The following is a 20,750-nucleotide window of genomic DNA, read 5'->3' as shown; positions in this document are numbered from 1 at the left end:
GTCTGTAGTCTCAACTCCTTGGGAGGCTGAGTTGGGAAGATTGCTTGTACCCAAAAGGTCGAGGCTACAGTGAGTCATGGTCATGCTGCCACTGCACTCTAGTCTAGGTGACAGTGAGACCCTGTTTCCTAGAAAAAAAAAAAGAAGAAAAGTAAAAAGAAGAAATGCCCTAAACATGCTAAACATGTAAATCTATAGAGTCAGAAAGTAGGTTAGTGTTCGCCTAAAGCTGGAGGATGATTGGGAGAAAATGGTGTCTCTGCTAATGGATATGGGGCTTATTTTGAGGGCAATGAAAATATTCTAAAATTAGGTCGGGTGCGGTGGCTCACGCCTGTAATCCCAGCACTTTGGGAAACCAAGGCGGATGGATCACCTGAGGTCAGGAGTTTGAGAGCAGTCCGGCCAACATGGCGAAACCCTGTCTCTACTAAAAGCACACAAAAAATTAGCCGGGCATAGTGGTGGGCACCTGTAGTCCCAGCTATTGGGGAGGCTGAGGCAGGAGAATTGCTTGTACCCGGGAGGCGGAGGTTGCAGTGAGCCGAGATGGCGCTACTGTACTCCAGCCTAGGCAACAGAAGGAGACTACATCTCAAAAAAGAAAATAAAATGAATCTTTTAAAACCACCAGATGGGCCAGGTGGGGTGGCTCATGCCTGTAATCCCCACACTTTGGAAGGTTGAGGGGGATGGATCACCTGAGGTCAGGAGTTTGGGACCAGCCTGGCCAACATGGTGAAACCCCATCTCTACTAAAAATACAAAAATTAGCTGGGTGTGGTGGCATGTGCTTATAATCCCAGCTACTTGGGAGGCTGAGGCAGGAGAATCACTTGAACCCAGGAGGCGGAGGTTGCAGTGAGCCGAGATTGTTTGACTGCACTCCAGCCTGGGCAACAGAGTGAGACTCCATCTCAAAACAAACAACAAAAAAGTAAATAGCTGGCATTACAACCATTCTACTTACCTTTTTGTAGGTTACAGGTTTCATATTTGAGCTTTTCATAATTTTTAATGATATATTAATACATTATAATGCATATTTTCCTATTTTTTTCCTGCTATGTAAACACTGCTGTTTGGTCAGACGATGGAGAGAGCCGTGCCCTGGGACGGGTAGGGGAGGAGGAAGGCGACCTCAACCCAAGTCCCCTGTTCACCCTGGGATCAGGCCCTCACCCAGGTAGCTCCTCTGTTTGAAAGCTCTAAGCCCTTCCACTCTCCTCTTCAGGGCTACCTGGCACACAGCCTCTTCCTTGTCTATTCTTCCCTTTGGTAGGGTCACACCCGCACTTAGGGTCACTGCCCCCTTCTCTGGTCGAGGGTTGGAGGGAGTGTCCTTCCTGCTCTCCTCCCCTGGGGTCACACCCCTTCCCTCGGAGGAAGGAGGTCACCGGCCACAGGCGGGGGCCTCAGTTTCCCACGCTACGGGGCTCACACATGTCTGGCCCGCGACGCGCTCTCCCTTGGCCGGGGTTCCAGTTTCCCGCCCAGGAGTCCTCGGTCCCTCCCCCCGAGGCCGCCGGGCCCTCCTCCAGAGCCCCGCGGCCCGCCGCGGGGGCTCCAGGCCAGCCCCGCCGTCACCCGGTGCGAGCCCACTAGAGGCCTTGTGCAGCTGGCAGCCCCGCCCCGGCACCCGCCTGCTCTTCTCGCGGGTCCAGACCGCGAGCGCGGGGGCCGATGGGTCGCCTCTGCGCCGGGCCGGGTGGCGCGGGATGGCGGCCACCGCGCTGCTGGAGGCCGGCCTGGCGCGGGTGCTCTTCTACCCGACGCTGCTCTACACCCTGTTCCGCGGGAAGGTGCCGGGTCGGGCGCACCGGGACTGGTACCACCGCATCGACCCCACAGTGCTGCTGGGCGCGCTGCCGTTGCGGAGCTTGACGCGCCAGGTGAGCCAGGCCGGGAAGCCCGGGCACCTGCCCCGTCCCCGCCGTTCCGTCTCTGTCGGGCCGCTGGGGTCTCCACCGTCTTTGCTGAGCCACCTCTTTGCCTCGGCAGCTGGTACAGGACGAGAACGTGCGCGGGGTGATCACCATGAACGAAGAGTATGAGACGAGGTTCCTGTGCCACTCTTCACAGGTGAGGGACTGGGCCGCGGGGCAGGCTCGGGGGCCCGCTCCCCTCGCCCACCGCCCTGGGCCTGGGACTGCTAGAGAAGTTTGGGGGAGGTCATCATGCCCCAGAGCCAGGCGTCCCAAGCTGCTTTGCCTCCGGTCTGGTCCTCTAAACGGCACCTGGAGGTAGGCTAGAAACTGTGAAAGGCGTTTATTTAAAAGTTCAAGTTGGGCCGGGCGCGGTTACTCACGCCTGTAATCCCAGCACTTTTGGGAGGCGGGAGGAGGAGGCGGGCAGATCACTTGAGCCCAGGAGTTCCTGACCAACCTGGGCAACATGGCGAGGCCCCCATCTCTACAAAAATACAAAATGTAGCCGGGAATGGTAGCGTGCGCCTGTAGTCCCAGCTACTTGGGAGGCTAAGGCAGGAAAATCACTTGAGCCGGGGAGGTGGAGGTTGCAGTGAGCCGACATCTTGCATTACAGCCCAGCCTTGCGCGACAGGAGTGAAACAGTCTCAAAAAAAAAGAAAAAAAAAGTGCAAGTTGACAAAGTCTGATTTCTCCTTTGTGAACGAATGTAATGTATTCTTATTTCGGTAAACAAAATCAGAAACTAAAATTGAAAGGCAACTTTCCTGTGCCTTCCTGATTTCATTCATTCTTTCTGCACTTTGAGCTCTGAGTATGGGTCAGCATTCCCAGTGTTAAGGATTCCAGATGAAGGCCCTGCCAACTATAAGACGAAAAGCACCCCCTTAACACGTCCCCCTCCCCACATTTTTCATAAAAACTGTAGAGTTAATTTGGCTCTGATTTGGGGGAATTTTTAGTCATATGTTAGAAATCATGGTGGAACTACAAAGTTCTCTCATAACAAAGTTTAGGCCTAAAGCATAACTTTCATTAAATGTGACTGGCTTGTTTGTGGAATCTTCCACAATGGTTATTAGAAGATGTTATCTGGTCGGGCGCGATGGCTCAAGACCGTAATCCCAGCACTTTGGGAGCCTGAGACGGGCAGATCACGAGGTCAGGAGATCGAGACCATCCTGGCTAACACGGTGAAACCCCGTCTCTACTAAAAAAATACAAAAAACTAGCCCAGCTACTCGGGAGGCTGAGGCAGGAGAATGGCATAAACCCGGGTGGCGGAACTTGCAGTGAGCCGAGATCTGGCCACTGCACTCCAGCCTGGGTGACAGAGCGAGACTCCATCTCAAAAAAAAAAAAAAGAAGATGTTATCTACAATGTGATTAAAAATGTTGCCCTATCTTTATAGTGTTTGGCATCTAATAGCACTAAACAATTATCTTTCTCATTTGTTTTACTGATATAGCATGATGAAGATACTATTATTTCAACCTGAGGATTTTTTGAAACCTTAAAAATATTTGTGACTTGGCTGGAAATATTTGTGACTTGGCTAGGCGTGGTAGCTCTGACGCCTGTAATCCCAGCACTTTGGGAAGCTGAGGTGGGTGCATCGTGTGAGGTCAGGAGTTTGAGATCAGCCTGGCCAAAATGGTGAAACCCGTCTCTACTAAAAAATACAAAAAACTAGCCGGGCGAGGTGGCGGGCGCCTGTAGTCCCAGCTACTCGGGAGGCTGAGGCAGGAGAATGGCGTGAACCCGGGAGGCGGAGATTGCAGTGAGCTGAGATCCGGCCACTGCACTCCAGCCTGGGCGACAGAGCGAGACTCCATCTCAAAAAAAAAAAAAAAAAAAAAAAAAAGCTGACCTTCATTCAGAACCATAAAGTCTCCGATACTCATTATTAAGAGGTTAATAATAAGAGTAGCTGGAGGATATCTGAAGTCTTAAAGCATAAAGTTTGCCCAGTTGCCAGAGACCTTATTTCTCCTATTTCTTCTTCTTTTTTTTTTTTTTGAGACAGAGTCTCACATCTCACTCCATTGTCCAGGCTGGAGTGCAATGGTGCAATCTCGGCTCACTGCAACGTCTGCCTCCCGGTTCAAGTGATTCTCCTGCCTCAGCCTCCCAAGTAGCTGGAATTACAGGTGCCCGCCACCATGCCTGGCTAATTTTTGTATTTTTTGTGGAGATAGGGTTTCGCCATGTTGGCCAGAGTCATCTCAAACTCCTGACCTCAGGCGATCCACCCACCTTGGCCTCTCAAAATCTGGGATTACAGGCGTGAGCCACCGCACCTGGCCACCTATTTCTTCTTTGTAAGTGATGACATTGCACTAATGAAGGTCAGTGCATTGTTTTAATTTAATTTTTTTTTGTTTTTTTGTTTTCCAGACGGAGTCTTGCGCCTGGCCCATTCTTTTAATTTTAAAATGATAACCCTATTTTCTACCATGTGCTTCCTCAAAAAAAAGTGGTAAAAAAAGAGGAGACTTATGGACAGAGAAATAGAAAGCCCTGGCAAAATATTGTACCCCAAATCTGCAGCTGAATCACTACACAGGTGCCAAAATTATACAAAAAAAAGTTACACTGGCTGGGCCTGGTGGCTCATGCCTGTAATCCCAACACTTTGGGAGGCTGAGACAGGAGGATGGCTTGAGGATAGGAGATTGAGACCAGCCTGGGCAACACAGCGAGACCCCCATCTCCACACACAAAAATAACAAAATTAGCGAGGCACAGTGGCGTGCAGCTGTAGTCACAGCTTCTCAGGAGGCAGAAGTGGGAGGACTGCTTGAGCTTAGGAGTTTGAAGCTGCAGGGAGCCATGATTGCACACCACTGCTCTCTGACCTGAGCGACATAGCAAGATCGTGTCTCTAAAATAAAATACGTATATTTTTTGAGATGTTGTTTTTCTCTTGTCACCCAGGCTGGAATACAATGGTGTGATCTCTGCTCACTGCAACCTCTCTCTCCTGGGTTAAACAATTCTCCTGCCTCAGCCTCCCTAGTAGGTGGGATTACAGGCGTCCGCCACCAGGCCTGGCTAATTTTTGTATTTTTATTAGAGACAGGGTTTCACCATGTTAGCCAGGCTGGTCTCGAACTCCTGACCTTAGGTGATCTGTCCACCTCGGCCTTACAAATCGTTGGGATTACAGGCGTGAGCCACCATGCCCAGCCGAAATAAAATATTAAGATGTTTGCAGCTGAATTTTTTGCAGCTAAAATATATATAGTTAATATTTTGCAGCTAAATATTCAAGTACACAAAGGGTAGTTTAAGAACACTTTACCTGCTGGTGTGGTGGCTCACACCTGTAATGCCAGCACTTTGGGAGGCTGAGGCGGGCAGATGACCTGAGGTTAGGAGTTCGAGACTATCCTGGTCAACATGATGAAATCCCGTCTCTACTAAAAATACAATTAGCCAGGCTTGGTGGCGCGTGCCTGTGGTCCCAGCTACTCAGGAGGCTGAGGCAGGGGAATCGCTTGAACCTGGGAGGTGGAGGTTGCAGTGAGCTGAGATCACACCACTGCACTCCAGCCTGGGCAACAGAGCGAGACTCTGTCTTAATAAAAGAAAAGGAACACTTTAAATCTTGGACATAATTCTAACTCAGCAGCATAGCTGCTGTTTGATGAAAAACCAACTATGTAGGCCAGCCATTTTAAAGACATTTCTGTCCTCACCCGGAATGGGAAAAAAAAGCATTTCTGTAAGAAGTTTCTATTAGAAAACAGGAAACAGTGTATTCCCATTGTAGTAAACCCTGAAACTTCCCTGTTGCTTTGCTGCCTCTTAGGAGCCCCTTATCATCCCACCCACATCAGGTTTTTTTCATTCTTTTTCATACTGGTGGACCTGGTTCCAGGAGTGGAAGAGACTAGGAGTCGAGCAGCTGCGGCTCAGCACAGTAGACATGACTGGGATCCCTACCTTGGACAACCTCCAGAAGGGAGTCCAATTTGCTCTCAAGTACCAGTCGCTGGGCCAGTGTGTCTACGTGCATTGTAAGGCTGGGCGCTCCAGGAGTGCCACTATGGTGGCAGCATACCTGATTCAGGTACAAAAGTTCTTTCTGGGCTGGGCATCGTGGTACATGCTTACAATCCTAGCATTTTGGGAGGCTTGAAGTGGGAGGATGGCTTGAGCCCAGGAGTTTGAGATCAGACTGGGCAACATGGCAAAGCCGTCTCTACAAAAAATACAAAAAGTTAGCTCGGTTTGGTGGTGTGCACCTGTAATCCCAGCTACTTGGGAGGCTGAGATGGAAGGATCACCTGAGCCCGGTAGGTAGAGGCTGCAGTGAGCCATGATTTGTGCCACTGCACTGCAGCATGGCTGACACAGTGAAACCCTGTCTCAAAAAAAAAAAAAAAAAAAAATCTTTCTGGTCCCATTTATAGATTTCCAGAACTTCAATAGCATGGTCTACTGGTGGGCCCTGTTGGAAGGAGCTGTGTGCTTGATTTCAGGCTGTTGGGAGATGGTGTGGTATGATGGAAAGCACCTGAGCCTTGTGACAAGCTAACCTGGGGCTCTGCCGCCTGCCAGTGAGGATCAGCAAAAGTGACTGATACCTAATACTGTTTTCTCAAACTAAATGTATTATGAAGTTTAAATAAGAAATTACATCAAGTGCTGGCTACAGCAGGCACTCTAAAAATGGAGTTGCAAAAGATACTCAACCCCAGCAAAAGGCTAGACACTTGTTCTAATACCATGTCAGGGAACAATACTGTAGATAATAGTGATGATCATTTTCAGCTTTATAGTACTCAAGTTTCTCCAAGTATTCCAGAGTCAAGTTCTGGATATTAGTTTCTGGAAACAGGCTCCAAACTAGATTCTGCCTGTTAATTTGTCATGATTGGCAGGTGGGATGCTTTAAAAATATTTAGGAGAAACAAATACCCTGTAGTCCATCATCATTTTGTAACCTGAGTTACAAAATGGCTCCCACAGAGCATTTTCTAAGTCATGTGAATAGCTCAGTTTGGCCTTGTGTTACTGTGGACTGCTGTGTATGTATGTAGTTGAACAATACTAAATTTTCGGTCATAAGGACTCTGCTGGACTCAGGGTCTCAGGAGGGTATTTTGCACCCAGTGAGAATTGAATTAGCAAGCTAGAAATCTGTATTTTCTTGGTTCTGTTCGGTTCTAAACCAATGAGTATCCTTAGGACATGTTAACCCTCCTATTTAAATTATGAGTACTTGTTTTTCTAGCCATGGTGACAAGTTGCAAAAAAACATCTACTGCAGGCCGGGCGCGGTGGCTCACGCCTGTAATCCTAGCACTTTGGGAGGCAGAGGCGGGCGGATCACGAGGTCAGGAGATTGAGCCTGGCTAACACGGTGAAACCTCGTCTCTACTAAAAATGCTAAAAATTACCTGGGCGTGGTGGCGGGCACCTGTAGTCCCAGCTACTCGGGAGGCTGAGGTAGGAGAATGGCGTGAACCCGGGAGGCGGAGCTTGCAGTGAGCTGAGATCGCCACTGCACTCCAGCCTGGGTGACACAGCGAGGCACTGTCTCAATAAAAAGCAAACAAACAAAACATCTATTGCATACTTGTTCCTAGAAGTTCTTTTAACCAAAAGCCCAGCTCGGAGAGAATGTGGAGTAGGCTGAGGCAGTCTTGAACTTAGGACCTCAGCTTCTCATGTGCAACTTTCTTTTTCTAGGATTTGGCAGAGCAAGAATTGGGTAGAAAGACTGACTTTCCACCTGGCCTGTTGCATAGTATTGTGAGACTGGCTGACTGCAGTGGTTACAGTACTCTCCCATTTATAATACAAGGAGCATGATTTTTAATGCCTCCAAAATGGAGTTTCCAAAGAAATGAAACTCTCGAAGTCCTTTAGCACCTGCTCATGTGTCAAGGGCACGTTGACACCTTTTTTTTTTTTTTTTTTTTTGAGACGGAGCCTCGCTCTGTCACCCAGGCTGGAGTGCAGTGGCCGGATCTCAGCTCACTGCAAGCTCCGCCTCCCAGGTTTACGCCATTCTCCTGCCTCAGCCTCCCGAGTAGCTGGGACTACAGGCGCCCACTACCTCGCCCGGCTAGTTTTTGTATTTTTTAGTAGAGATGGGGTTTCACCGTATTAGCCAGGATGGTCTCGATCTCCTGACCTCGTGATCCACCCATCTCGGCCTCCCAAAGTGCTGGGATTACAGGCTTGAGCCACCGCGCCCGGCCTGACACCTGCTTCTTTCTCTCTCTGCTGATTTCTCAACCCTGTACTTCAGGTGCACAGATGGAGTCCAGAGGAGGCTGTAAGAGCCATCGCCAAGATCCGGTCTTACATCCACATCAGGCCTGGCCAGCTGGATGTTCTTAAAGAGTTCCACAAGCAGGTTACTGCAGGGGCAGCAAAGGATGGGACTTTTGACACTTCAAAGACATGATGTATGTGGATTAGAAAGAACTCAAGACACTCCTGCTTGATACAGAATAAAAAAAGCTTAACAGGACCCACAGGGCTTAAGCCCAGACTTGACATAACCAAAATGTGCCAATAGGTAATAGGTCATTTTGCTTTCTCTGTCTTGTTTCGTTTTCTTGAAATAACACTGTTGTGTGGCTAGAAAGGAAAAGATTTAGTGTGGCTTGTATTCATGGGATACAGGACAGGGATGGGGCCATCTTCTTTTCTTGAATAGAGCTAAAGAAGTATTTTAACAAAAATCTATTATGTACCTAATATTGTGCCTAATAATATTTAGCACCCCAACTCAAAAGACTTAGCACTAGAAAAAAGGAAACTCAGCTCTGGCTCTTTGCCACTGTCAGAATCTGAGTCTCACTGGCCCTGTGGAGTAGGGATCCTGTCTGGAGAAGCGGGAGCATGGGCGCAGTCAGGACTGCTGCAGACTGAGTCATGTGATGGTACGTTAAGGAGTCCCCCTGAGGGAATGAAACACTCTCGCCCCTTCAAAGTCACCCCTTCGGAATTCAACACAGACACACATATCCCTTCAAAAACTTTTATTTGTATCAACACTTCCTAGCTCTTGACTTGACTTAGAGCTTTTAAAAGAGCAGACACCTTACATATTTGAGCTTGAAAAAGTTTCTGCTATTAATCAGAAATAATCATTTCTATTTTCTGGCTTACCCCTTGGAATAAGCCAAAAATAAAACCAAAGTTACATTTCTTGACAGATGGATGAGAAAACAATAGAAGGAACGTCCTGAATTCTAGAGTTGACTCTTGCTGGTGAAGTACACCTTCAGCTTAGTCCATTCTCCTAAGTAAAGCCTGAAGGAAAACTCTTAACACCTAATTATTTGTGGAAAAATGATCAACTAGCCATTTCATAGGTTATAGAACAAAAGTACAATTGGGCATCTTTCCTTATGTCCTGGGATCAGGGGTGCTTATATTTAACATTGATCAGGTAAAGAGGAGAGGCTGTGCCTAAGGTCTGAGAAACAGTTTGCTCTAAGCAAGCTGTGGTGAGGCACACAATGACTAGGGGATGGCAGAGAACAGGCTGGCCTACTGTCAGTTCAAGCAACCAGCTGAGCAGCAGCAGTCTAAAAAGCCCCAAACAGAACACCTCCATGGGTTCAGGGAAGGGCTGAGGCACTGCCTTTCTAGTATGTGCCAAAAAATACATTACTCTGAATTGGGGCCCGGGGGACTTTGAGTTTGGATGGGGAGGGAAAAGGAGTGAGCAGCTCTCCTCCTCTCCCCACAGCCTTAGGCCAACACAAACTGCAAATTGGTAAGCAGCACCTTAATACCTCTTGTGACAGTTACGGCTGAAGTGGCAGGGTCAAGCTTGTAGGTGTTGGCATCCCCCTTTTTATATCGGTCCCGGAAGACATAGATGCTCCCGTTACAGCTGGCAATCTTCCAGAGGGATGGGGCAGAGCTCCAGGCCTCAGGAAGGCAAAGCCGGGTGAAGCTGTCTAGCAAGGGATTGTAACATACCAGGGAGTCCCCTTCAGCCACGATGAACACCAGATCTTTATGCACAGCTGCGTGCATGTGGCCTGCAAAGGGCAGCACATAGGGCTTCACATGGCATTTGTCTGTCTCTGTGTCAAAGCACTGGATGAGTCGGGAAGGTTTGGTAAAGAAGTCCAGATCATTCTCCTCCCCACCCAGTAAGTAGATGATCCCGTTGAGGTTGGCACCAGCAGCCCCTGACACAGCCACCTCTAGCTGGGTTGTCTCTGTCCACACATTATCACCTACGCGATAATAAATGACTGCATTGGAGAGGGTATCTTGCAGTGTCTTGCCACCCAGTGAATATATGGCATCTTTCCCGGGCACAGACACCAGGGTGTGCTGGAGCCGGTCCCGAGGCAAAGGAGCACACCACTCCCAGTCAACGGTGGCATTGTTGCACTTCCACATGCGCCGTGGGATGGACCCTCCCACCACATACAAGTCTCCACCATGCTTGCAGGCCGCAGTGATCTGGTGGCACAAGCTGTTTTGGCCACTTACACTGATGGAGTCATCTTCTGCACAGTGCAAGGACACAGCCAACGAGTGGGTACGAGATGACTCTTTCCCAATCAGGTAAATGTGCACATTCTCCCCAATTTCCTATTGGCAAAATTAAAATTATATGACAGCTGTTAAGTTCTAGGCTAAGGCTCCGCTAAGACACATATCCTTAAGATCCCGGACTTCACACCTGTACCTAGCTTTAACATACTACTCTCTAATTACTGTATGGCATCCAACTGTCCTCTAGTCACTTTCTTTGAGGCAATTTATGCCGGGAGGAGAATCTTGTATTCACCCTTGTAACTTTTAAAACTCTCATAAGCTGGTGCTTTGGACAAAGGGTGATTAAGATTGTTAACTTGATGAAAGTAGTTCTCAAGGAACTTTGAAAGCTCATAGATTGGTGGTTCTGGGGTTACAAAGACAAAGCTTCTCCCCAGCTTACATCAACTTCAAGCCAGAGATGACTTATTCAAAAAAATAATAAATAAATATAAAAAATTTAAAAAACAAAGATGGCCAAGCGCGGTTGCTCATACCTGTAATCCCAGCACTTTGGGAGGCTGAGGTGGGCAGATCATCTAAGCTCGAGAGTTCGAGACCAGCCTGATCAATATGGTGAAACCCTGTCTCCACTAAAAATACAAAAATTAGCTGGGCGTGGTGGTATGCACCTGTAGTCCCAGCTATTCGGGAGGCTTAGACAGAATTGCTTGAACCCGAGAGGTGGAGGTTGCAGTGAGCTGAGATCATGCCATTACACTCCAGCCTGGGCAACAGAGTGAGACTCTGTCTCAAAAAAAAAAAAAAAAAAGCAAAAACGAAAACAGATGACCATTCATAACCTGGCCATCAAAAAGAGGCCAGGTTAGGTCAGGCGCATTGGCTCACGCCTCTAATCCCAACACTTTGGAAAGCCAAGGCGGGTGGATCGCCTGAGGTCAGGAATGAGACCAGCTTGGCCAACATGGTGAAACCCGTCTCTATTAAAAATACAAAAATTAGCTGGGTGTGGTGGTGGGCGTCTGAAATCCCAGCTACTTGGGAGGCTGACGCAGAAAAATCACTTGAACCCAGGAGGCGGAGGTTGCAGTGAGCCGAGATCGCACCATCGCACTCTAGCCTCATGGGCTACAAGAGGCTAGGGGTGACAAGAGCGAAACTCCATCCCTCTCTCTCTCACACAGACACACACACATACACACAAAGAGGCCAGGTTGGGCCAGGCACAGTGGCTCACACCTGTAATCCCAGCACTTTGGGAGGCAGAGGCGGGCGGATCACAAGGTCAGGAGATCAAGACCACGGTGAAACCCCGTCTCTACTAAAAATACAAAAATGAGCCGGGCGCGGTGGCGGGCGCCTGTAGTCCCAGCTACTCCGGAGGCTGAGGCAGGAGAATGGTGTGAACCCAGGAGGCGGAGCTTTCAGTGAGCCGAGATCGCGCCACTGCACTCCAGCCTGGGCGACAGAGCGAGACTCCGTCTCAAAAAAAAAAAATACACAAATTAGTCAGGCGTGGTGGCAGCACCTGTAATCCCAGCTACTTGGGAGGCTGAGGCAGGAGAATCGCCTGAAACTGGGAAGTGGAGGTTGCAATGAGCTGAGATTGCGCCACTGCACTCCAGCCTGGGCAACAAAGCAAGAATCGTCTTAAAAAAAAAAAAAAAAGAGGCCAGGTTAACTGATGGCGAGAATGCATGGAGAGTATGCAGTCTCAACAATTAAGAGATTTGCCTTACCTTCAAGCTTGTCCTGAGTGACTCTGCAAAAGCCTCTCTTTCCTCTTTATTAAAGTTAATCCAGGCTTCTATTGCCTCTGTTGGGTTCTGAGAACATGGAACTCCATCTGTGAGAGCCAGAGGAAAGGCATGGTCAATGACGATCCAAAAGAGAAATTCAGAGTAAGGGACTTTAAAGATGTGAACCGCTTTATTAGACTACTGCTGGGCATGTGTATATATGTCTATGCATACATACACATATACATGAAATTAACCTGAAATTGCCTTTTTTTGGGGAGGGGGGCAGGGTCTCACCCTGTCGCTCAGGCAGGAATGCAATGGCACAATCACCATCACCGTAGCCTCAACCTCCTGGGCTCCAGCAATCCTGCTCCAGCCTCCCGAGTAGCTGGGACTACAGGTGTGCACCACCACGCCTGGCTAATTTTCTTATTTTCTGTATAGACAAGGTCTCGCTTTGTTGTCCAGGCTGGTCTCAAATTCCTGGCATCAAGCGATCCTCCCTCCTTGGCCTCCCAAAGTGCTGGGATTACAGGCATGAGCCACTATGCCTGGCATGCCTTGCTTTTTTTAAAAGTAGTCTCGTGTTACATGAGGCCTCAAAAAGTTGGGTAAAGACTCACAACTGTTCCTCTCCATAGAAATCTTTAGTAAAAGGCAAAATATTTATACAATCTGAAGAAAAACCAGAATATGTGCCTTGCTTTTTTAAATCAAAATGGATGGCTCGATATGCTCCCATCTGCCATGGAAGCAACCTACTAAGCTATAGAGCTCACACCATTTTTTTTTTTTTTGAGATGGAGTCTTGCTCTGTTGCCCAAGCTGGAGTGCAGTGGCATGATCTTGGCTCACTGCAACCTCTGCCTCCGGGTTCAAGTGATTCTCCTGCCTCAGCCTTCCCAATTAGCTGAGACTACAGGTGCCCACCACCACATCCAGCTAATTTTTGTATTTTTTTGTGGAGACGGGATTTCACCATGTTGGCCAGGGTGGTCTCGAACTCCTGACCTCAGGTCATCCGCCCACCTCGGCCTCCCAAAGTGTTGGGATTACAGGCATGAGCCACTGTGCTTAGCCAACCTCACACCTTAAGTATGGTTATATCTCACTTGCAGGGTTAGGATTGTTTCCTGATGTTGGCCCATCACTAAAAAAGTTTTTAGTCTTAGATATCTTACCTCATCACCAATTTACATAGGTAATTAGACCCACCGGGACATCCAAAGTACAGGAGAAATTAGAGTATAATACAAATCACTCCTCAGTACTTTTGTGTGGTTAAGTGTTGTGCTTTAATTTTCCTGACTTCTTCCTCTAACACACTGTGTCTCTGACAGCAATTACACTGAATCTCAACTCGATCTTTCTTAGCAGGTTATCTCAGTAAGACTGCAGGAATAATAATGTAAACTAACACCAGGAAGCATGAGGGTTCCTTTCTCCTAAACTAGAACATTCACTGAACATCACAGCCAAGTAACTGGGTATGCTGTGTCCCCTCCCTAAACTTACCCGAGATGATATCTGTGAGTAGGTGGTGAGGCAAGTGGAGAAATTCCTCTGTATTCTGCAGCTGGGCCAGGTGGGTCTTGGCACAGTGTTTGGCAGCAGTATAGAGCTCAGGATCACTGTGCCGATCTGCCAGCCACATCACCTGAAGGCAGTTTCCCACTTGCACTGTGCGGGCCAAAAACCGAGAGCATTCCTCAAAGAGAGATGTCAACTGATACATGTCTGACACCTCATAAATTTCCTGCAACTCCTCAGCTCGAAGTTTCACAGTCCCATGGTAGATATAATCAACCAGGAGCTGGAAAACAGACTCACTGACATCCTGCAGCACAATCACCCGGTTGTGGGCCTCCTTCAGGTTAGAAGTGAACATGGATCGGAAGAAGCAGCTCTGAGCTGAGAGGACCAGCCGATGGAGCTGAAACTCCCGGCCTTCCACCGAAATGGTGACATCAGCAAAGAGCTCCTCCTCTAGACACAGTTTCATGATGCCTTGAGCCACACGGCCTGAGTGTGACCGATCTTTGAAAGTATAGTTCACAAAGTAGTTCTCATCCATGGATGCTCCAGGCTCCTCTGGTGATTCCATGCTAGCCAACTTCTCTCTCTGCCAGCTGTCTGCAAAGCAACACCACCTTGAGTAACTTGCGGAATTCACAGCCATAATCTCTGAATCCAACTGTCCAACTCAGGGAGGGAAACGGAAGAAGTGACAGCAAAGTGGGTCCAGATTGGCCTTAGTCCTGGTCCTGTCCATGATGTCCCTGACGCTATCCTTTAACCAAACCTGGGTTCGTTCTCCCCAGTGGCACCACTCCGCTAATGAAATAAATAAAAGTTCCAACTCTGGGTGTTTTCCTGAGAAAACACGGAATAATTCCGTTCCATGATATTAACAAAAGACTTGGGATTTAGGTCAATATATGAAAGCAAAGGGCTGGAGGAGGCCTGTGACCGTAAAAGCCTTACTAACCAAATAACTGGGGCATGTGAAGTTCGGGGCAGCAGAATCAGACGAAAAGGACCCCCCGCCCCGGCCTAGTGGCCAGGTCCTCTCCTTCCCCGCGCATGGAGTTAAGACGCTCCATATGAGGCCTAACCTGGGATATACGTCAGTCTCACATTTGCTCTCTTCTGAGCTACTTTTTCCGCTCGCTCGAAAGACTCCCTAAGGCTGCGTCCCAGAACTCAAGTCCAGCCGCCCTCAGGCCGGGGCACTGGGAGGCCCATCGCCCTGTGCAATATCCCCGCTCCACCTGAAGTCGCCTGGGAAACCGTCGCCAGGGAAACCGTTCTTCCCACTCAGGCCCGCCCGCCCTCGTCAAAAGCTTGGCTGAGAGCGGGGGAGGGGTGTGTAGTGCAGAACCCAGAACGCCCGCCCCCTCCCCTCCTCTCACCCGTCTGGTTCTTCAGCGTCCTCGCCTTCTCTCCAGGCTTTGCCACACGGAGCTAGGACCACGCTCACCTCACGGTTTCCCTACCTGCCTGTCTCGCTTTCTCACCTGCGTTCCCTCCTTTCATCCCGGAGCCCGGAACCTCTGCTTCCGGCTCCACGTCCGCCCGGAAGAAGATCTGCTGCACACTTCCGCTTCCGGTCCGTGCCCTTGGGGCTCCGTCTCCTGCTGTCTTTCCGTCCGCTGCCTAGTCTGCGTCTGGGTAACATGGCGGCTGCGGCAGCGGCAGCTAGGCTGTGGTGGCGTGGAATCGTGGGGGCCGCTGCGCTGACGAAGGGTGAGAGGGGCAGCTAGCTGAGACCGGGGTCAGGCGCAGCGGCGTGCCCAGTGCAGAGAGCTCTTCAGGCCTCACCCCGCGCGTCTGTGCCTTTTATCTCCCTGTGCAGGGGCTGGGCGACCCTCAGTTCTGTTGCTGCCGGTGAGGCGGGAGAGCGCCGGGGCCGACACGCGCCGTGAGTATGTGCTGGCAGCGCTCTTCCCTGAACTGTCGGCGGGGCCCCCTAGGTGCCTGTCCTTGCCCTAGGATGCCCTTCCCTGCGTCTTCCTGGCAAATCTTGGAGACCTGACTGCGGTGGTCTTCACCCTGCATGCAGAATCGAGCCCTCCCTGTACCCTTAGGCCTCTCTGTTATGGCCCTGATTGTCCCTTGTCCGTTTCAATGGTCCCCTTTTTGTCTGATTAAACTGTCAGCTCTTCGAAAGCAACCAATGTGCCCTTTAGTCCTCAGAGCCCTGTAATAATAGTACCTCACGTTGAGTGCTTAATGTGTGCCTGGCACCTCGCTAAGCGTTTTAGTGAATGATCTTATTTCGTCCTCACAACAGCCTTATGGGGTAAATAGTATCTTACTCTTCTTACTATAGATCAGGAAACAATCCAAAGAATTAAACTGCCCAGGATCAGAGACCTAGTGAATGACAAAGTAGGCCTGCCTGCTGCCAGAGGCAGGAAAACCTAACCATCATTCCGTAGCTTGTGATGTGTGAGTGCTCAGTGGTTTAGGGTTGCATGAATGAGTATGTACATATTATGTTACAGTCAAGATGCACGCACTGGGAGTTAGGAGACCTAGCATTTCCCCTTTTCTTGGCCTCAGTTTTCTCATTGATACAAAAAAAAAAGTAGGTTTCAAGGAGACAGTCTGTGAGGCCTCCTCAAGCCCTGAAGTTCTTATCTTGAGAACCTGGTATAAACTTACATGCTAAGAAGTTACAGAGAAGCAAAAGTTCTGGTTCCCATCCTCAAACAGCTCTTAGTCTGACAGGAGAACTTAGACTACTGCTTTAGCAGAAATGCAGGTAATGTGAGGGAAGAACTGTAGAGTAATTTTGAGAAGAGGTGAACACCCCAGCTGCTATATTAAGAGTCTTTCTGAGGACTGTGTACTTAAGGTGGCACTTTCCCCAAGTTTTCATCACTCTATTCCCTGGAAGGGAAACCTTTCACATGCCCCTTTCTCAGGGTGCTGCAGGGAGCCTTTACTGGATTTGACATCCCTTACAAGCCCAAGAGACTGGATACAGGGCTGGCTTTTGCCTTCTCCATTTCTTTGTTAAATATGCCTTTTCCTTCCAGCCACCGTCAGACCACGGAATGATGTGGCCCACAAGCAGCTCTCAGCTTTTGGAGAGTATGTGGCTGAAATCTTGCCCAAGTATGTCCAACAAGTTCAGGTAATACGTACCACTGTTATTTGGGTCTGGGCCAAGAAAGAACCATGTTCTCAGGGCATGTGGGAGTGGGCAGACTGGTTTCAAAGAAACTACAGACTCCTCCATCCCAACCTTGGACTTTTCCCTCAGCATTAAGCCAGGTGACTTCAGCTGAAGTTAGCTGTTCCCTCAGTAGCTCTTTGTTCCCTCTCCCCTCCCTTCCATGTGTGCAGGTGTCCTGCTTCAATGAGTTAGAGGTCTGTATCCATCCTGATGGCGTCATCCCAGTGCTGACTTTCCTCAGGGATCACACCAATGCACAGTTCAAATCCCTGGTTGACTTGACAGCAGTGGATGTCCCAACTCGGCAGAACCGTTTTGAGGTCAGTCGGGAGATTTGAGAAGGTTTGGGGGGTAAGGGTATTAATTTCAGTTTGTAACAAACAATGGAGCATAGCAGTTAAACTGGGACTTCAGAGTCAAGTAGATCTCAAGTTTGGATCTTGGTTTTGCCACTAAATGGCCATGGGACCTCAGATAACTCAAATATTTTGTTTAATCTTTCTTTTTTTTTTTTTTTTTTGACCGAATCTTGCTCTGTCGCCAGGCTGGAGTGCAGTGGCGTGATCTTGGCTCACTGCAACCTCCGCTTCCTGGGTTCAAACTATTCCCCTGCCTCAGCCCCCTGAGTAGCGGGGACTACAGGTGCATGCCAGCACACCTGGCTAATTTTATGTATTTTTTTAATAGAGACGGGGTTTCACCATGTTGGCCAGGATGGTCTCGATTTCCTGACCTCGTGATCTGCCTGCCTTGGGTTCCCAAAGTGCTGGGATTACAGGCATGAACCACGGTGCCTGGCCCTTGTTTAATCTTTCTGCGCTTTCATTTTCTTATCTGGAAAATAAATATAAAGCTGCCCCTATCTTATAGAATGGTTGGAAGGATCCAATCAGATAGTTCAAGTAAATTGTTAGCACACAATAAGTTTTCAATACATTTAGCTATTAATATTTTACTGATTATCTACTGTTTGCTAGACTCTGGGATGGAGAGAGAAATAACATGAAGTATTTGTCCTCCAAGAGTCTCCCACACTCTAGCGAAGGAGAAAGACACCTAAACAGCTTACTGTAGTAACTTATAATACAAAGGATATTAGAGGGATGCTTTAAGAAAGCAGGAGGGGCACTTGGCCCTGTCTGGGAGGCTTCTTTGAAGAGAGAAAATGTTTGTGCTGAATCTTAACACATGAGCAGGAGACCAGGAATTAGCCTTGTGAGGTAGACCAGGGAAATATTCCTGACAAAGGGAATAGTATGAACAAACACAGGCATGCTGACATGCTAAGCTATAGCTGTGGCCTGGGCCTTTGGAAGTAGTTGTAAGCATAGGAGAATCTTGAGGATTTGAGGTTCAGAATAGAAAGCAGGGTCACAGGGCAGAACTCTCCCAACCAGGGACTCCCATCTCATCCCTCCAGATGCTTCTGTTCTCCCTAGATTGTCTACAACTTGTTGTCTCTGCGCTTCAACTCACGGATCCGTGTGAAGACCTACACAGATGAGCTGACGCCCATTGAGTCCGCTATGTCTGTGTTCAAGGCAGCCAACTGGTATGAAAGGGAGGTGAGTTACCGGATATGGTGGACCTGCCTCTGGGCCAGAGTTACAGAACTGGTTGAGACTATGGGATGCCATGTAGCCCCTTCCCCTGTTGTTGGTCTTGATGGATTGGCTGTTTGAGGGAGTCTCTTTCCTAGATCTGGGACATGTTTGGAGTCTTCTTTGCTAACCACCCTGATCTAAGAAGGATCCTGACGGATTATGGCTTCGAGGGACATCCTTTCCGGAAAGACTTTCCTCTATCTGGCTACGTTGAGGTAGGAGCCTTGGAACTGGGACAGCAGTCTCAGGGAGGGACTTGCAGGGAACTCAGGGGATCCCTGGGAATGGCAGGAAATGTGGTCTGTGGATTGTGGTGGTTTAAGAGCATGGGCCCTGGATTCAGATCCTAGTTTCATTTTTGTAACTTGGGGCAAGTTACTTGGTTTGACTGACTCAGCTTTCTCATCTTAAAATGGCAATAATAATAGCACTTAACTACTAGATTTGTGGCAGGCATTAAATAATGTATGTGTAGGCTCACGCCTGTAATCCCAGCACTTTGGGAGACAGGAGTAGTGCTCGAGTCCAGGAGTTCAAGAACAACCTGGACAACATGGTGAAACCTCATCTCTACAAAAAAATAGAAAAATTAACGGGGCATGGTGGTACATGCCCGTGGTCCTGGCTGCTCAAGAGGCTGAGGTGGGAGGATCACGTGAGCCTAGGAGGCAGAGGTTGCAGTGAGCCAACATCACGCCACTGCTCTCCAGCCTGGGTGACAGAGTGAGACCCTATCTCTAAATAAATAAATGCTGTATGAAGCCTGCTGTATTGTAAAGGCTCAATTGATGCTATGTGTGTGTGTCAGGGTCTCACTCTGTCACCCAGGATGGAGTGCAGTGGTGCGATCACGGCTCACTGCTCCACCTCCAGGCTCAAGTGATCCTCACACCTCTCAGTCCTCCGAGTAGCTGGGACTACAGGCGTGCACCACCATGTCCAGCAAATTTTTGTATTTTTTGTAGAGATGGGGTTTCTCCATGTTGCCCAGACTGGTCTCAAATTCCTGGGCTCAAGCCATCTGCCCACCTCAGCCTCTCAAAGTGCTGGGATTACAGGCGTGAGCCACCGCACCTGGCCAGTGCTATCCATTATTGTAATGATAATTTTAATGATCAAGGCAGCCTTGAGGATGTAGTCTGTCCCTAAAACCTAAAGTAGAGGATTATTTTACCCTGCCCTGACTCTCTGGGAAGGCAGTGATGGGGAAGACACCAAATGTTTAGCCCTCAAGAATTACCTCTGAGGTGGGACCAGTAACGTGAATAAAGAATTTCAGTGGTGCTGCAGGTTGTTTATTTGCAGGAAGATAGTGTGTAATATTATTACTCGTGACTTTTATAGCAAAGTAACTGTTTAGAAATGCTGAGATGTGGTGCTCCAGCCCTGGTCTTTTAGTCCCCAGTCACTCCTGCTGTGTTAGTGCTTTGCATGCTCCTATTTCCCTCTTAGGCTACTTCTTGGCAGGGCTATCTCCCTTGCTTCTCCCTTTCACCCCACTCCTGCTATCTGCCTCACCTGGTTTGCCTCTTCACTCTAGCACCTGATGATCCTGACCTCATCCATTTGATCCCCCAGTAACAAGAAAAGTCATGTCAAACGTACCGCTTTAGATCTGGACAGTGAATATGCTAAGGGCCCAGGGCCTGAGGTTGTGTATCTCTCAGTTTAGGTTTACTCTTTTCAGCCACCCACTACTATAATCCTGGGCAGATGCTTACCATTACCTTATAAGAGTGTGTGGGTGGGTGAGCAGTCAGTTGGGAGCTCCTGATGCAGGAGTGGTGAGCAGGGGAGTCTGACTGGTGCTGGCAGAGCATGAGAGGTATCCTACATTTTGGAATCTCACACTCTAGCTGGTTGGGATGTGATCTGATGGGTAACAAAGGTGTGGATGGAGACTTATTAACAGAGGCTGGGACAGGAGTCAGTAACTCCTGACTGGGGAAGTCATCCATAGCCTTGTGAAAAATAGGCTCCTTTGTAGCTGTAATAGGGACTTCCTTAGTGCTCAAGCCTGCCTTTTGCTCCTACAGGTACGCTATGACGATGAGGTAAAGCGGGTGGTGGCAGAGCCGGTGGAGTTGGCCCAAGAGTTCCGCAAATTTGACCTGAACAGCCCCTGGGAGGCTTTCCCAGTCTATCGCCAACCCCCGGAGAGTCTCAAGCTTGAAGCCGGAGATAAGAAGCCTGAAGCCAAGTAGCTCCAGGGAAGGCATGTGGATCCTAGACAGCGCCTTATCTAAGATTGAGTGTCGGTGTAAATAAATTCCTACTTAGACTCACCAATTCGTGTGTGCT

The 20,750-nt window shown here is 48.8% G+C and overlaps 3 protein-coding genes and 1 non-coding gene across 8 annotated transcripts; 2 read left to right on the top strand and 2 right to left on the bottom strand.

Moving 5' to 3' along the window:
* Positions 1-1,424: 1,424 nt before the first annotated feature.
* PTPMT1 (protein tyrosine phosphatase mitochondrial 1) lies at positions 1,425-8,542 on the top strand. The gene is made up of 4 exons (XM_007999362.3): positions 1,425-1,892; positions 2,002-2,082; positions 5,813-6,004; positions 8,195-8,542. Exons 1-4 carry the CDS (start codon positions 1,719-1,721, stop codon positions 8,351-8,353), a joined length of 606 nt encoding a protein of 201 aa, XP_007997553.1. The 5' UTR covers positions 1,425-1,718; the 3' UTR covers positions 8,354-8,542.
* Positions 8,543-8,918: 376 nt separating this feature from the next.
* KBTBD4 (kelch repeat and BTB domain containing 4) lies at positions 8,919-15,339 on the bottom strand. 5 transcript variants are annotated; one of them, XM_007999343.3, is made up of 4 exons: positions 15,179-15,339; positions 13,677-14,290; positions 12,159-12,265; positions 8,919-10,512 (listed from the first exon to the last, which is right to left on the bottom strand). In XM_007999343.3, exons 1-4 carry the CDS (start codon positions 15,337-15,339, stop codon positions 9,652-9,654), a joined length of 1,743 nt encoding a protein of 580 aa, XP_007997534.2. In that variant the 3' UTR covers positions 8,919-9,651. The 5 variants fall into 5 exon arrangements, with proteins under 5 accessions (XP_007997534.2, XP_007997504.1, XP_007997511.1 ...); XM_007999313.3 differs by having other exon boundaries at positions 13,677-14,294; positions 15,179-15,289; XM_007999320.3 differs by having other exon boundaries at positions 13,677-14,294; positions 15,074-15,217.
* On the bottom strand, positions 12,740-12,856 carry LOC119624527 (U5 spliceosomal RNA). Its single transcript, XR_005240693.1, has one exon. It is a non-coding gene; the product is annotated as a U5 spliceosomal RNA (small nuclear RNA).
* Positions 15,305-20,738, top strand: NDUFS3 (NADH:ubiquinone oxidoreductase core subunit S3). Its single transcript, XM_007999348.2, has 7 exons — positions 15,305-15,407; positions 15,517-15,582; positions 16,706-16,803; positions 17,016-17,165; positions 18,285-18,410; positions 18,545-18,664; positions 20,486-20,738. The coding sequence occupies exons 1-7, from the start codon at positions 15,338-15,340 to the stop codon at positions 20,651-20,653; spliced, it is 798 nt and encodes a 265-aa protein (XP_007997539.1). The 5' UTR covers positions 15,305-15,337; the 3' UTR covers positions 20,654-20,738.
* The last annotated feature ends 12 nt before the right edge of the window (positions 20,739-20,750 follow it).

Source organism: Chlorocebus sabaeus, chromosome 1 (assembly GCF_047675955.1).
Source record: "Chlorocebus sabaeus isolate Y175 chromosome 1, mChlSab1.0.hap1, whole genome shotgun sequence".
Lineage (NCBI taxonomy): Eukaryota > Metazoa > Chordata > Mammalia > Primates > Cercopithecidae > Chlorocebus > Chlorocebus sabaeus.
This window is presented reverse-complemented; position numbering and strand designations above follow the sequence as displayed.

Bases quoted from the DNA above. Each gene is read 5' to 3' on its own strand.
- PTPMT1 (XM_007999362.3), top strand. From the start codon at position 1,719: ATGGCGGCCACCGCGCTGCTGGAGGCCGGCCTGGCGCGGGTGCTCTTC. The intron at 2,083-5,812 runs GTGAGGGACTGG...ACCTGGTTCCAG, and splicing joins TCCTGTGCCACTCTTCACAG to GAGTGGAAGAGACTAGGAGT. The intron at 6,005-8,194 runs GTACAAAAGTTC...CCTGTACTTCAG, and splicing joins TGGCAGCATACCTGATTCAG to GTGCACAGATGGAGTCCAGA.
- NDUFS3 (XM_007999348.2), top strand. From the start codon at position 15,338: ATGGCGGCTGCGGCAGCGGCAGCTAGGCTGTGGTGGCGTGGAATCGTG. The intron at 15,583-16,705 runs GTGAGTATGTGC...TTTTCCTTCCAG, and splicing joins CGCCGGGGCCGACACGCGCC to CCACCGTCAGACCACGGAAT. The intron at 16,804-17,015 runs GTAATACGTACC...CCATGTGTGCAG, and splicing joins AGTATGTCCAACAAGTTCAG to GTGTCCTGCTTCAATGAGTT.
- KBTBD4 (XM_007999343.3), bottom strand. From the start codon at position 15,339: ATGTTACCCAGACGCAGACTAGGCAGCGGACGGAAAGACAGCAGGAGA. The intron at 14,291-15,178 runs GTGAGAAAGCGA...CTTTGCAGACAG, and splicing joins GATGAAAGGAGGGAACGCAG to CTGGCAGAGAGAGAAGTTGG. The intron at 12,266-13,676 runs GTAAGTTTAGGG...TGGCTCTCACAG, and splicing joins ACTCACAGATATCATCTCGG to ATGGAGTTCCATGTTCTCAG.